The sequence below is a fragment of the Acipenser ruthenus genome, chromosome 15, assembly GCF_902713425.1.
Source record: "Acipenser ruthenus chromosome 15, fAciRut3.2 maternal haplotype, whole genome shotgun sequence".
NCBI lineage: Eukaryota > Metazoa > Chordata > Actinopteri > Acipenseriformes > Acipenseridae > Acipenser > Acipenser ruthenus.
Window position 1 is genome coordinate 18,839,854 of NC_081203.1, and position 13,827 is coordinate 18,853,680.

General features: G+C 40.8%; 1 protein-coding gene across 22 annotated transcripts in view; it reads right to left on the reverse strand.

The window, feature by feature from the left end:
- The window catches only part of LOC117422321 (gephyrin), a 214,596-nt gene that overhangs the window by 17,673 nt on the left and 183,096 nt on the right, over nucleotides 1-13,827 (reverse strand). For all 22 annotated transcript variants that reach the window (XM_058987315.1, XM_058987308.1, XM_058987323.1 and 19 more), the window contains 8 exons: nucleotides 13,278-13,370; nucleotides 11,277-11,332; nucleotides 10,241-10,360; nucleotides 9,203-9,261; nucleotides 8,228-8,381; nucleotides 7,279-7,400; nucleotides 4,896-4,983; nucleotides 1,167-1,240 (listed from right to left, as the gene is read on the reverse strand). In XM_058987315.1, coding sequence (XP_058843298.1) covers nucleotides 1,167-1,240; nucleotides 4,896-4,983; nucleotides 7,279-7,400; nucleotides 8,228-8,381; nucleotides 9,203-9,261; nucleotides 10,241-10,360; nucleotides 11,277-11,332; nucleotides 13,278-13,370 — 766 coding nt within the window. The remainder of the gene's footprint in view (nucleotides 1-1,166; nucleotides 1,241-4,895; nucleotides 4,984-7,278; nucleotides 7,401-8,227; nucleotides 8,382-9,202; nucleotides 9,262-10,240; nucleotides 10,361-11,276; nucleotides 11,333-13,277; nucleotides 13,371-13,827) is intronic.

Consider the following 13,827-nt stretch of genomic DNA (forward strand, 5'->3'; position numbering starts at 1 on the left):
TTTCTGCTTTAGCTGCTATCCTCACCAGCCTGGCTTCAACGAGCCCTGGGATTTTACCCCTCGTTAATTAAGCAGCACGGCCTGACATATTAATTAAGCAGCACGGCCTGACACAGATTGATTTGCTTTAAGATTTTAATTAAGGGGAAACGTGTTCCTCTTAAATTTTGATTGTGTCCGTTCGTAGTAACATAGCCCTGTACAAGCCCCACTGGTCTCTACAGCATGGAATAGCTCAGACCGCTCTGCAATAGCGCGTTCGTGTAGAGCCACAAATGTGGCAAAGCATTAGCTCTATAGGAATTTCATGACTTGCCACTATAATGAAAATACAAGGCTCCATTTTATATATCTGTTGTGTTTCCTGACCTATAACGGAGCTTGAAGAGGTCACTTGTAACTCTCTGTTGCTGCAAGAAGTAGCAGGTGCACGACTATGAGGCAAACAGGATATACAGCTACAGTTTTGCATCACCCTATAGAATTAACACTTTTTGCTTCATAGAGTCGAATAAAACCTGCTAAATAATGTTACGTTAACATACTGAAATGCATACCGCTTTGTAGTTTTCCATATACTTAATGAAAAACTGGCACAAAATTGAACAATTTCTAATATCTAACATGAAAGGGCAGCAGAGTGGAGTAGTGGTTAGGGCTCTGGACTCTTGACCGGAGGGTTGTGGGTTCAAGCCCAGGTGGGGGACACTGCTGCTGTACCCTTGAGCAAGGTGCTTTACCTAGATTGCTCCAGTAAAAACCCAACTACTGTATATATAAATGGGTAATTATATGTAAAAATAATTTGTAAAAAATAATGTAACTGTATGTAAAAATAATGTGATATCTTGTAACAATTGTAAGTCGCCCTGGATAAGGGCGTCTGCTAATAAATAAATAATAATGAAATACTGTACTACTATCATGGCTTCTGGGAGACTTTTGCGATACCATTTTGTGGTTTCTTTGATTACATGATTTTAAATAAAAGATCTAAATTATGTTCATGTCGGTTTTGTTTTTAAATTAGGTCTCAATCCTAAAATGTTACTATTTTCTATACTTTTGGCCATAGCTGTAGGTTGATAAGGGGTATTGCGTCCCTACTGCTAGAGTACACAAAGTGAAATGGGGATTAGGAAAAAAAAACTTGTTTCTGGTCTTACCCAGGTTTCATAAACACTCGTCCGAAGTGAATCTGAGCGTGAAGATCGATATCCAGCACCTGCTTCAGGTAGTCCTGGAAGGTAACAGCATCATTTTACACAGAGAAAACATCAGCCGTACTGCAAACTAAACACGTGTCTTTGAAATGCCATGGCTCATTCTTAAAGGGAAGCCTTTTGAAAGGTGTGCTCATGTCTGTTTGGTTTGCTGGTGATATTTTTTCACTGTGAATCCCTCTTATGCTGTCACAGGTAATAGGGCCCCATTTTCTTCTGTGTAACCCTCAGAAATGTTTACCACAGTCATTTTGAAAGCTAATTTTACTTTTAACATGTGCTTTACAATGCTTCCCTATGCTTTACCATACCTCTCTGTTCTTTACAATGCTTGCCTATGCTTTACCAAACCTTTCTGTGCTTTACACTGCTTCCCTATGCTTTACCATACCACTCTGTGCTTTACAATGCTTCCCTATGCTTTACCATACCTCTCTGTGCTTTACAATGCTTCCCTATACTTTACCATACCTCTCTGTGCTTTACAATGCTTCCCTATACTTTACCATACCTCTCTGTGCGTTACAATGCTTCCCTATGCTTTGTCATACCTCTCTGTGCTTTACAATGCTTCCCTAAGCTTTACCATGCTTTCAGTGTGCTTTATTACACTTTTATAGGTGGGGTCCCTTTACATGTAACGCAGGCTAGAAGTGAACCTGTAAATGTTGTGGAGTCCAGTTGAGAATTACACGTGGAAAACCAAAAAGTGAACAGTGATGCTGGAATGGAGTTGGGTGAAGGTTGTTTTGATAAAAGTGAGCAGTGATGCTGGAATGGAGTTGGGTGAAGGTTGTTTTTATAAAAGTGAACAGTGATGCTGGAATGGAGTTGGGTGAAGGTTGCTTTGATAAAAGTGAACAGTGATGCTGGAATGGAGTTGGGTGAAGGTTGTTTTTATAAAAGTGAACAGTGATGCTGGAATGGAGTTGGGTGAAGGTTGCTTTGATAAAAGTGAACAGTGATGCTGGAATGGAGTTGGGTGGAGGTTGTTTTGATAAAAGTGAACAGTGATGCTGGAATGGAGTTGGGTGAAGGTTGCTTTGATAAAAGTGAACAGTGATGCTGGAATGGAGTTGGGTGAAGGTTGTTTTGATAAAAGTGAACAGTGATGCTGGAATGGAGTTGGGTGAAGGTTGTTTTGATAAAAGTGAACAGTGATGCTGGAATGGAGTTGGGTGAAGGTTGCTTTGATAAAAGTGAACAGTGATGCTGGAATGGAGTTGGGTGAAGGTTGCTTTGATAAAAGTGAACAGTGATGCTGGAATGGAGTTGGGTGGAGGTTGTTTTGATAATGGGTGTTTTTTTTGTTTTTTTACAGCTTTAAGGAACAAGGATCCTCCCAGGACTTCAAGAACAACAATACAGATTTAATTGACATTTATACAGTCCTAAAATGTTCCGATAAACCAAATGACCATTTCAAACTCGGCACAGCATAGGAATGCAGGGCCAAATGGAAGTTCTTCTAGATGTCTTAGTTTATTTTACTAAGTAATCACAAGATAAAACAGTTAACGAACCATTATACAGTTAACGAATCCCCCTTAAGAGAGTAGAGTAAAAAAAACAAACAGTGAACCTTCTTTAACAAGGATTACTTTATTAACTAATGAGTTAAAGCTTTGTGAATAGACCCCAGCATACACTGATTTAGAAAGTGATGACAATTACAAAAGCTAATAAATTAGAACACTAACAAGAACTGAGGATTGATTTTTTAAAACCATCTTCCCCCACAATCCCAGATAAACTAGAAATTAATGGAGTTCCCTAGACAAACAAACTGCAGCAATATCAAAAATTTCCAAGATGGTTCTGTTTAAGTTTTAATCCAGTAGGTGGCACTGTTGTACAAGCGACACAAGAAGGAACATTTTAGATGTTGTACAGTAGGTTTTATAGTACTATTCACTCCCCTTAATTTCCATAAGTCAGGCATCATAGGTGTAGTTGTTACTATTGGTTGCCTCTCTTGTATTGCTATCAGGTGTGAAAAGTCTTTAAGAGGAATGAATTCCGATCTTTTTGATGTGTCGTGCAGATATGTGTGTCCTCACTATGTAACAGGGAACTTCCTATTAGGCATAAGCTGTGATATTTTTGAGCGATTCCTAACTTCTGGGACACCCTGTGTCATACAGTAACTCAACCATAAGACCTTGATCAAACGAAGAAGTGGAGTATAAGCTGCCTACTGCTTTAGCTATAAAACTCAAGTTTGGTATAGAAAGCCAGCTGGTGTGTGAATGGAGTCAGATTGGTCAAGGGCTGGGAGGAAATGAAAAATGGGTGTCGTTAGCAATTACTTAGCATAGTAATAAACTGGGATTTAATTCAGGCTAATGTGGGAGCAGTTGATTAAGATATAGAGTGGATTTAAGAAATAAATAGGTTGTCTACATGAAATAGGTCAAAGATACAGGCACTCGCCTATTGATTTTGTGACTCCTCTATTATTAATATTATTATATTACGTATTGTCTTTCTTTCTAAGAATAAAAAAAATCAATAAAGCAGTTTTATATATAGTATAATTTGTACATTTAGTTTTATCAGCATATCAGCTACATGTAGAAAGATTATTGGAATATCCCCGCTCAAGCAGTGAGTGTTATTATGGGGAATGGCAGGAAATCATGTTATAATTGCAGAGTTAGTACTTTATATTTTTATACTCCCTCGGACTCTGTCATGTCTGCAGAGTTGTGTTGAGAAAGTATTCTGCATCTCTCTGACTGGTGCTGAGAAATTATTCTGCATCTCTCTGACTGGTGCTGAGAAAGTATTCTGCATCTCTCTGACTGGTGCTGAGAAAGTATTCTGCATTTCTCTGACTGGTGCTGAGAAAGTATTCTGCATTTCTCTGACTGGTGCTGAGAAAGTATTCTGCCTCTCTCTGACTGGTGCTGAGAAAGTATTCTGCATCTCTCTGACTGGTGCTGAGAAAGTATTCTGCATCTCTCTGACTGGTGCTGAGAAAGTATTCTGCATCTCTCTGACTGGTGCTGAGAAAGTATTCTGCATCTCTCTGACTGGTGCTGAGAAAGTATTCTGCATCTCTCTGACTGTCACAATGTGTATTAGAAATGTCTTGTGCTTGCTGAACAACACCACCCTAATAAAGGGGGACTTTTAGTTTATTTCCAAGAGTCTTGTGGACTTATTCTACATGTATGTAATTCAACAGTGAAGATTACAACGACAGTTCTTACCTTCTGTGGGTGAGGCAGGGATCATTATAAACTGACCCATTGTCTAGAACAATCCCACATCACAATGAAGCGGCCTTTTAATTCAGTATATTGTTCTAGTTTGATTAAAAGCAGACTACTATCCTGTAATGCTGTATTGCTGATCTGGTTTGTTAAAATGTCTACTATAAAATGTTCATTTTTTACTTTTATAACAGTTTGTTCATTTTAAAAACCCAATAAAAATATTTCAACTATAATGTCCATTTTCTCATTTGCAGCGTTGGAAAAGAAACTAAGCATCCAATTTATCTCCAATTAAAGCCCACTCTTATTAAATTTGCGAGGTTGCGGCTGTGCTTAATTTGAGTTGCTCAGTGAACTGTGGCCCTAGCTTTTAACCATCCCTGCACTCCCATCATGAGCTGTGGCTCCTGACTGCACAGAGGCGCTGTAGTGAACCCCCAGCCTGGCCTACCTTCTCCCCCATAGACACGCCCCCTGAGGTGATGATGACGTCAGCGCGGCTGATTCCCTCATTCAGAGCGTTGAGAAGGTCGTCAGGACTGCGGGGGGACAAAGCGAAAGACTTATTATTAGACTCTAGAAACAACATTTCATCAATACTATTACTAGTATTTAGAAATACAGAGAAACTTCATAAATTCAGTGACAAACTGACTCTAGGACAGACTGCTCATTACAGTCTTTTGTATATATTTTAAAGGAGAGATGATTATCTATTCAGGGATATCAAGATATTTAGCGAGCAAGCAGTCTGAGTGAGCTTATCTGGCAACAGTTTTACTGCTTTCCTAGAAAAAGGAGAACATTTTGGGGTACCATTGTACTTGTAAGATGAATTGCTATTTAAAATCTTCAGTCAGTTTTAATTGAAACAAACTTGGATACCACGATTTCCTCATAAGAATTTTTAACATAAAAGTTTTTTTTTTTTTTTCTATACACTTTATAACACAAATTCCCTTAGCTCTTCCTTTTGGATGCAATTCTATTTGGAGCCACAACAGGTAAGAATCAATAACAATTAATTTGGAGGCAGTAGTGTAGTTTCCAGCTGCAATGCAATAAGGGTGTTTTGGGAGATAGATGGTAATCCGTTTTATCAGGATTGCTGATCTTAGGGTTCATCTCACTTCAACACACACCTCTGTTAAGCTAAAAAACACACACGGACCAATGGGAGTGTGCAGCGGAATCTGTGTTTTTGAATAGAGATTTTCCACTTACCAACACAAAGTTGGGGGAAGAAGTGAGAGTTTCCAACAACTAGAGGTCATGTCTAAAACGACCACCGGAAAAGAAGCTTTGAATAATGATCCGAGCAACAGCAATAGAGAATGACAGAGATATTAAACAGGGAGCAGCTGTAATATTAAGACTGTCCGCTGGTCAGATTATTAAAACAGTACCTGTGGTATTTGCGTAGATCACCCCACATTTATGAGAGTTCTGTTCACTTTCTTAACACTGCAGCTGCCATCAATAGAGCAATACTTAGCTACCAATTTCACACTTCATGACCGACTTCAATTAACGGAGAAATAGATTTATGCTAGATCTCCCCATTTGTTCTATTTTATTGTAGTCATTTTCAACTAATTAGTTATTACTCAAGCGCCTCACTTATCTGTTGGACCTTTTTACAAGTACAAATACTCAGCTCTCTCTTCACATCCATCTCCTCTAACCTTTTAACTGTTCTGCGCCGGTGCATTCCGCAGGGTAATACACAGAGCGCATTGCAAAAGTTCTGATAGGAAGTGCGTTTGAAGTAATTACACTACAGTGAAAGTGCCAGATTAATTTGTTTGGTGGGAACTTGAAGTACACTGAAAGTAAGCAGGTTCAGAGTAAAAGTAATCATTCAGAGTGCTTCTTTTCATGATCAAACCAGTTGCATTTTTGCATTTTCTCATTTTCAAGTGTTTTATGGAGCAAAGACACATGGGCTGCTCTAGCCTAGGTTGCACATTTTTATGTCTGTCAACTTGAACTGAAGAGCAGCTCCTGAACTGAAGTTCCTTAAAACACTACAAATGAGAACATGCAACTAGAAGCCTCCTGCTCTATGAGCCACCATGGGCTTTGATTACTGTGCGAGTGATAAACCCAGAGCAGCAATGCAGCATACTGTAGGACGGAGGCCTTCCTGTTCCTGTGTTTAGGGAAATGTTTCTGTCAGTTAATAGCTGACAATCATTTAATGCTTATCTACAGTTGTTTTTTGGTAATGTGGTACATGAAACTTGGCTGGGCAACCTGGCTTTAAAATTGTTTTTGCAGGGAAAGACAGACACATCTCTGAGCTGAGATTGGAAGACGTCCTCCTTGGAACAACATACAAAAACATTCCTATTAGAAGGGGATCTGTGGTATGAATAAACTAATCTAGTTACAAAATAAAAGTTGAACAAGACACGACTACACCTGCCCATCCATGGTGCTTTACTGTCTCTTACAGGGAGTATCACCTGCTCATTACAGTCAGTCTGTTTGACACCTATTATTTCAAACTTTCATTAGCTGTCAAATTACACTTGAAAACAGGCACAGCAGAGCATTATCAATGGGCACAGCAATACCAATGGGCAGGGCAATATCAATGCAACCTGCACTGGCACACTGGCAGTGTGTGTCTGAAACAAGAGGCAGATTTTAAATGTAGGCATGTAGGAGGTTGGAGGGTAAGTAAATGGATATAAAGGAACATGAAACATATAGCTTTTGACCTATCGTTGACCTTCAATGAATTGTAGACTGAACTGGCTGCAGGCAGGCCTCCCCAGTTTGATACTGGAACGAGAGGCGGCGCAGTGTGTGAGGAGCGAGTGACGTACTTGTCTCCGACGATGCCCAGGTTGATGGTTGGGTAGCCGTGCTCCTGGATGGTGGCGAGGAGGGTGGACCGGTTACTGTCCCGGATCTTGCCTGGGTGGAGGTCATCCTCTGGATTCAGCAGCTGCAACACAAGCACAAGCAACCTGGTTACCAGCACACACTGAGCTACAGCAACTACTGAGGAGCCAAACCCCTACCCTGTGGTTTCAGACAATCAATAAAACATGCAGTCGTCTGGAATGTACTAGATAAGTACATACTTCTATAACTTGACAATACAACAGACAATGAACAGTAATATGTTTAACAAGAATCATGTACAGTGCCCCTTCCATATTTCAAAGTTTGCATACCCCAATGTGTGGAAATATACAAACGCTGGGGATTTAAACTGTTGACAACAACTTTGTACTTAAGCATTTGTTTATTTCTTTCTAAATAGAACCTGATTTCTATTCGAATATTTTTTCTTTCTTGATTATATAAAAAAATACACCCGATTTCACCCGATTTTACCATTAAATAATTCTACCTGATTTTTAAAAAAGCATTCACCCGAATTTGTAAACAAATTTCACCCAAAAAATCAGACTCCCTAATAACAGGTAATGCATTTATCTCATTTCTACAAGTATTTCCACAAAGTGTCTTTCTCCATCTTGTCAGAATGCTTTATTTGTGTATCAGTGGCTTTGTTTGTGTTTGTGTTCACAGTTGTAGTCGATGCACTGTTGCTGTCGTCTTCGTCAGCACTTTTAACCTTCTTAAAGAAGTAGTTTGTAATAGAAGTTCGACTGCAGCACTGGCAGGCATTACCTTGCACAGACAACAGCATGCACTACTGCCCTTTAAACGGCTTGCCTTGGACACAAAATAAATCTTTTTTTTTTTTTTTTTAATTAACCTTTTTTTTTCCTTGACCTCTACCGGTCTGCCTCTGTCATTTACCTCGTTCCCTGTTGACATGACCGCCACCACTGGGAATTTCTGAACCTCCACTTCTGTGACCCCCACTGTTGCTAGGAGACCAATCTCCGAGGGGCCCATGTGGGTTCCTTTCGCCAGCACGCACTCCCCTCTCTTAATGTCATGGCCTATGGGTCTGGAAAAGACAACATAATTAAAAGATGAACATGCAGGATGATTTATGGCAACCCAGCGCTTGCTCCTGGGCTTGTGTTGTAAGCTTTAACAGAGAGGGTTAAGGGGAAGCAGCTCTGTGCTGCACGGATAATTGATATTATTGATCTGGGGTATCCGGTTCAGTCTGGTGCATCTATAACTTAGAAACTCGATCCCAAAATCTGAAGAAGCTTCTTCTAGTTCAAGTGTCACTGTACTCAGATTTCTATGGCATTGTGAATGGGAGATAATGGATCTGCGCTGCAAATCTGCCTCCCGACCTGGGAGGGTGCTAAGTAAGGTTGGGGTTAAGCTTCACAAGGATGGGCCGACTTTATGGTAGGATAGAACCGGAAGTCGGTCATCTTGGTGAAAGGGCGTTGCTGTAAGGCTGCTAAACAACTCTATTGTGATCAGCTGTGGTGCGTGCGGTGATTGGATAAAGTGTGGCACCGTGCTGATCACAGGGAGGAGTTTGACAGTACAAAGGGGACGCAGCTACGTGAGCGCGGCCCCTTGCGCTGAAATAATAAGCAAGCTGGAGCGCTACTGTTGGGTTTTGTATTGTAGCGGGAGACTGATCGGGAGCTGATGCTAACAAGCCAGCACAACCACCCAGGATTTCAACACTGCCACACCACCACACCTGCACTGGCACTGGCAACACCTGCCTTTCCATGAGCACTGTGTGACGTAAATAAACTGTATTGTAAATAGACCTTCTGTTTGGACATCAGTTCATTCCTGCACCACTCCCATGCTGACAGGCATTCCCACAGAACAGAAGATCCAGACACTAACCTGATGTCCTGTCCTGGACGAGCTTGAACCAGAATCCGGACCTCCAGCTCCTCTGTACCCTGCAAAACAACGCCCAAGTCTTAGCTGTCAGAAAGGTTGTTTAATAAAGACAGAATTGTTCTTTGTTTAGGGGAAAAGAAATACACCTTATTCAGGTATATAGTCATTTTAAACTAATTTTATACACAACTTTTATCAGCAATTCAAATTACTGTGCATCTATTTAGCAAAGTTAAATTGAGTTTTCTAGATGCAATTTTCTCTCCCTCCCCTGAAGGCCTGGTATTATCTGCTGCGTTTCTTTTGTGAAGTCAATCCATGCTGTAGGGCAGAGAAACAACAGACAGGCTCCTTTTGTTTCAAGTTCCATAAAAGCAGATAGACTGAGAAATTATTAGCTGTAGGAAGTCTTCAGTTTGACAGGACCTATTTCTGAAGGCCGATTTGATGCAGTAGAGAATGAGTTACCTGCACTATCATCAAGATTACTCAGGATTTCTTTTACTCATCACAACCTACTTTTATTTTCTTATAAAAATAAAGGATTTTAACTATTTAATGGATGCTAGTTAAAAAGTAAAAAACTAAATTACTTCCTCAGTACAGTTATGAACGAGTGAATCTGATCTACAGCATATTGGATAGCATATTGGAAGCAATTGGATAACAGGAAGCGACATCATTGTGTATTTAAAATATAAAATAGGATAAAACAAAAGATTCTTAAAACAAGAAAAGGGAGGGAAATGTGGCTCGTGCTATAATGAAAATCTATTTAAACACTTTGGCTATTGCTCCTTTTAAGAGAGTCTCCATTTATGTCAAATTTTGATTATATTCCTGCACATCTTATCCTGTGTAGGGATGTTACCCTGTGCATAAAACACTGCAGCAGTTTGAGAAAACAACTCTTTTAATATCAAATAGCCATGACATCAAATCGCAGAGTTTCAGAAGAACTGAACTGCCATACACAAGGCAACTTCTATTCGATTCCTCATAAATGAACAGCATTAAAAGGACAGTTCTAGGACTCACGTCATCCGATTCTCGCAGGAGCTCCGTGTCTTCTACCTGCACCACTGCGTCAGCGCCACAAGGGATGGGGGCGCCAGTCGTGACGCGCATCACCTGACCCGGCATCACTGTGTGAGTGGGCTTTAGAACAGAACACAACACATCCGGTTATAATCCAAAGAACACAAAGAATTCTGAACAAGAGGAAGAAGTCTGGCCCATCAGTGCTCGTCCGGTTCCTAGTAGCTGGTTGATCTCAAAACTTTGTCAGGTTGGGTGTTAAAGGATCCCAGTGATGTAGCATCAACAACATGGCTAGGCAACTGTGACCAGCTGGCTCGTGTGTGACGTCAGACCAGGAAGAGAACGGACACAGAATGTGTAGTGAATGCGCTGCTGTGCCGGTTTATTATAAATGAACAAATAAAAAGGTTGAACAAAACAGAAACACTGAACAAACAAATCGTCACGGTGACCAAAACAGACATACAAAACAAACAGACACGGAACAGGCAAGTATCGTGCTGGTGTCAAGCCAGCACGAGTAGCAATTGTTCGGATTTATTTTTTGTTCTCTGTAACTCACGTCTCGTTCCGCCTCTGAACACACTAACCCCTTTCTCACCCTATTTATATACCTGTGGCTGGAGCCTTAATTAATCATTTATTCATTTATTTAAATCCCCCCGTGATACATAACCCAAACGATACAAAATAAACCAAAAATACACTCAGGGGCGGGGGTACCCTGTCACAGTAACCCACTCCATACCCTCATCAGTGTTTTCATACATCAGTGTCAAAAGTGGAGAAAAAAAAAAACCTGTTCATTTTCCAAACCTATAAAAAAAACAGGCATTGTCTGTTCAATTGATTAGATCTAAAGTGAACAGATTCAGCACTGTTTAAATATTAAAAGACGGGGACGTTGAGGAAGCTTTGAGTGTGTGTGTGTAAGTCTCTTAACTGTTAGTGTAAAATAACAATATAGTTATCAGAGGAACAGCACTTTAAACCTGATGTTACTACAGCAACCTGAACGTAGAACTGATCTCACCTGCTCACCAGCCTGAGATTCCCCGATGATAAAACGATCCCCGGGCCCATCAGCAGCTGGAAAAAGTTATAACGCGTAAACCTTACTTTTTGTTTGATTTATTTTGTATGTATTTTTTCATTTCTCTTACTTTGGCATGGTGTTTGCAATCATTCTGCGTGGCTCTGGGCTCTGTTGCTCCCATACTGTTGTTCTTTGGGAGCTGTGAGTTTGCCTGGAGATCCTAATTGCCAGCACTGAATAGATGTCTTCGTTCCATTCAAATGTGACATTGTGACCTCTGCTGACTCCACCCTTTCTCTTGCTCAGTATATATGTAGAGCAGGTGGGGCTAACTGAGGTGAAAGGTGACGCTGGACCCAGAACCATGCAGCATGAGTGTAAACACCATAAAGATGTCAAAAGTCAACTGATACGACATCTTAAAGCTACGGACTCGAACTGTTCTCAAATGCTGTTTACAGTGCAGCATTACCAGCAATGGCTACACAGTAGATCTCGTGTGGCACTGATATGACACTAAGGAAAAAACACTAAAGAGAGAGAATAGGAAGCAGCAGCAAACATGAACAGGAATTACAGAGTACTAAACAAGTCACAATCTGTATTTGTAATGGTTTCTCAGTAATATCTTAAAATGGGGGCTGGGGTAATTAAATACTAGATTACTTAGCAATACCTTATAGCAATCAGCATTACTAGTGACAGTGGCTTGGTCAAATTCTTCAAATCCAAAGCAAAGGTTTGCTGTCTGATTGACATTGATGTTGTTTTAAAACAGAAAGCTGTAGCGCCGCTGTCAGACTGATCTGAGTTAATAAAAACCCTGTCCTGAAATAAAAAAGCAGAGCGAGAACTAGCCTTGGGCGGTCCCTCTGGCCTGGAGGCACAGCAGCTTCTGTGCAACACAACGAAAGGTCAGAATGATTCATGGTCTACTAGGAACACAGTGTATAAATAATGAACAGCTACATTCACTTGGCATACCGGTACTAATTGCAGTACAGCTCAGATACTGGCCTGCCAGTTAGTCCGGGGCTGCTCTCAAGCAGAGACTGCACATTGTGCTGAAATTTAAAAACTGACTATAGGTGAAAAGAATGGGAGGCTAGTGAATTAGTCTTATGCTCCATTTAGCTTCCACGGAATCTCTTTGCGAGGAGTAAAACAGCAAGATGTTGTTTAAAATGTCTTTTAGTGGTTAAATAAAACAATTCTCACTGGCTACACTTACAGAGATGTTCAGAAAGTTGCACAAGGGCAGCTATAATGGCCATATTCTGTCATGACGATGATATTGCAGTACCACATCACAATGCCGGTGGTGCCAGGCAGTGTGCTAGCCTATCAGGACCACTGTGTAATGTTTGTCAACTCAAATCTATTGTGCTGCGATTGCTGGTAATGTGGTGGTGGGTCTGAGGTTGACGTTTCCTCATGGTGACACACTGGGATTATATACCAATGCACAGGAAACTAGCAAACTACAAATCAGCCCCTAATCCTTGAGAACCTGCCTGAGATCAGCAGGAGCTGGATGTATTCCCTCCACACACTGCGGAGGAATACGAAATCTAAAATGCATCAAAAATGAACAAACATCCAGTATCTTCACTGACGTTATGTGTCAGGTATGAATGACTACTTGTACTAGCACTGTATAATCACGCAGAAAGACGCATGAGCTTATACTTGGGTGCATGCTGTTCTCTTTGAAAATGCAGCTCCTGCTTTGGTTTCACATATAAGTCTGTGTGACTGTGTCCGAGAAGAAACGCCCCTATTGCTGAGGAGAAGTGTAAACACAAGACGTGGGGCTGAGAATTATATAATGCTGAACAGACAGCTTAAGAATGCATATCATGGGATAGCAAACAGATCCTAAATGAAACAGAATGCAATTTCACCGGGTATAACATGTTATTTTACATTTCCACCTATCTGCACAGTCACACGGTATTCCTCTACTCTTTTTCACACTTTCCTGTGTGAAAGTCTCACCTCGTACAGCATAGCCATCTTTGACGGACGCTGGGAAGGGGGGCAGGTTGTCCTTCGCGTACACATCCTGCGCCAGGACTCGGCCCATTCCATCTGGCGGGGGGAGAGAAGGGGAGATGTATCAGTGATGCACTACAGCAGCGCAGTCTGACGCTGTTAAATGACAGCTCTGTTCTCCGTGAATGCAGTTCATGTGTATGTGACACATCCTATCAGCAGGTATGACAGAGCCGTGATATCTGTCTGAAAGGAGAGGATGTTGGAAAGAGTAGGTTTGCTTTCTAGGGACCATGCTGTTATGCATTAAAGTGACCAAGCACCACAAGATGTATGATTCCTACTGACCCTGATTCCACATGTTTACTGCCTCTTTACTGTATAAAGTAAAAATTCAAGAACATTTAATGTTTCTATTTTAGAATACAGGTGCGAGTTAGCTGGAATAAGCCTATCCTCAATGCTAAAACTAGGAAGTCTAGAATTGGCCAAGCCTTCAGTTAATAACCAGGTCTACTTGTGTTTACAATGCTTATACAATCAATTTAATGAT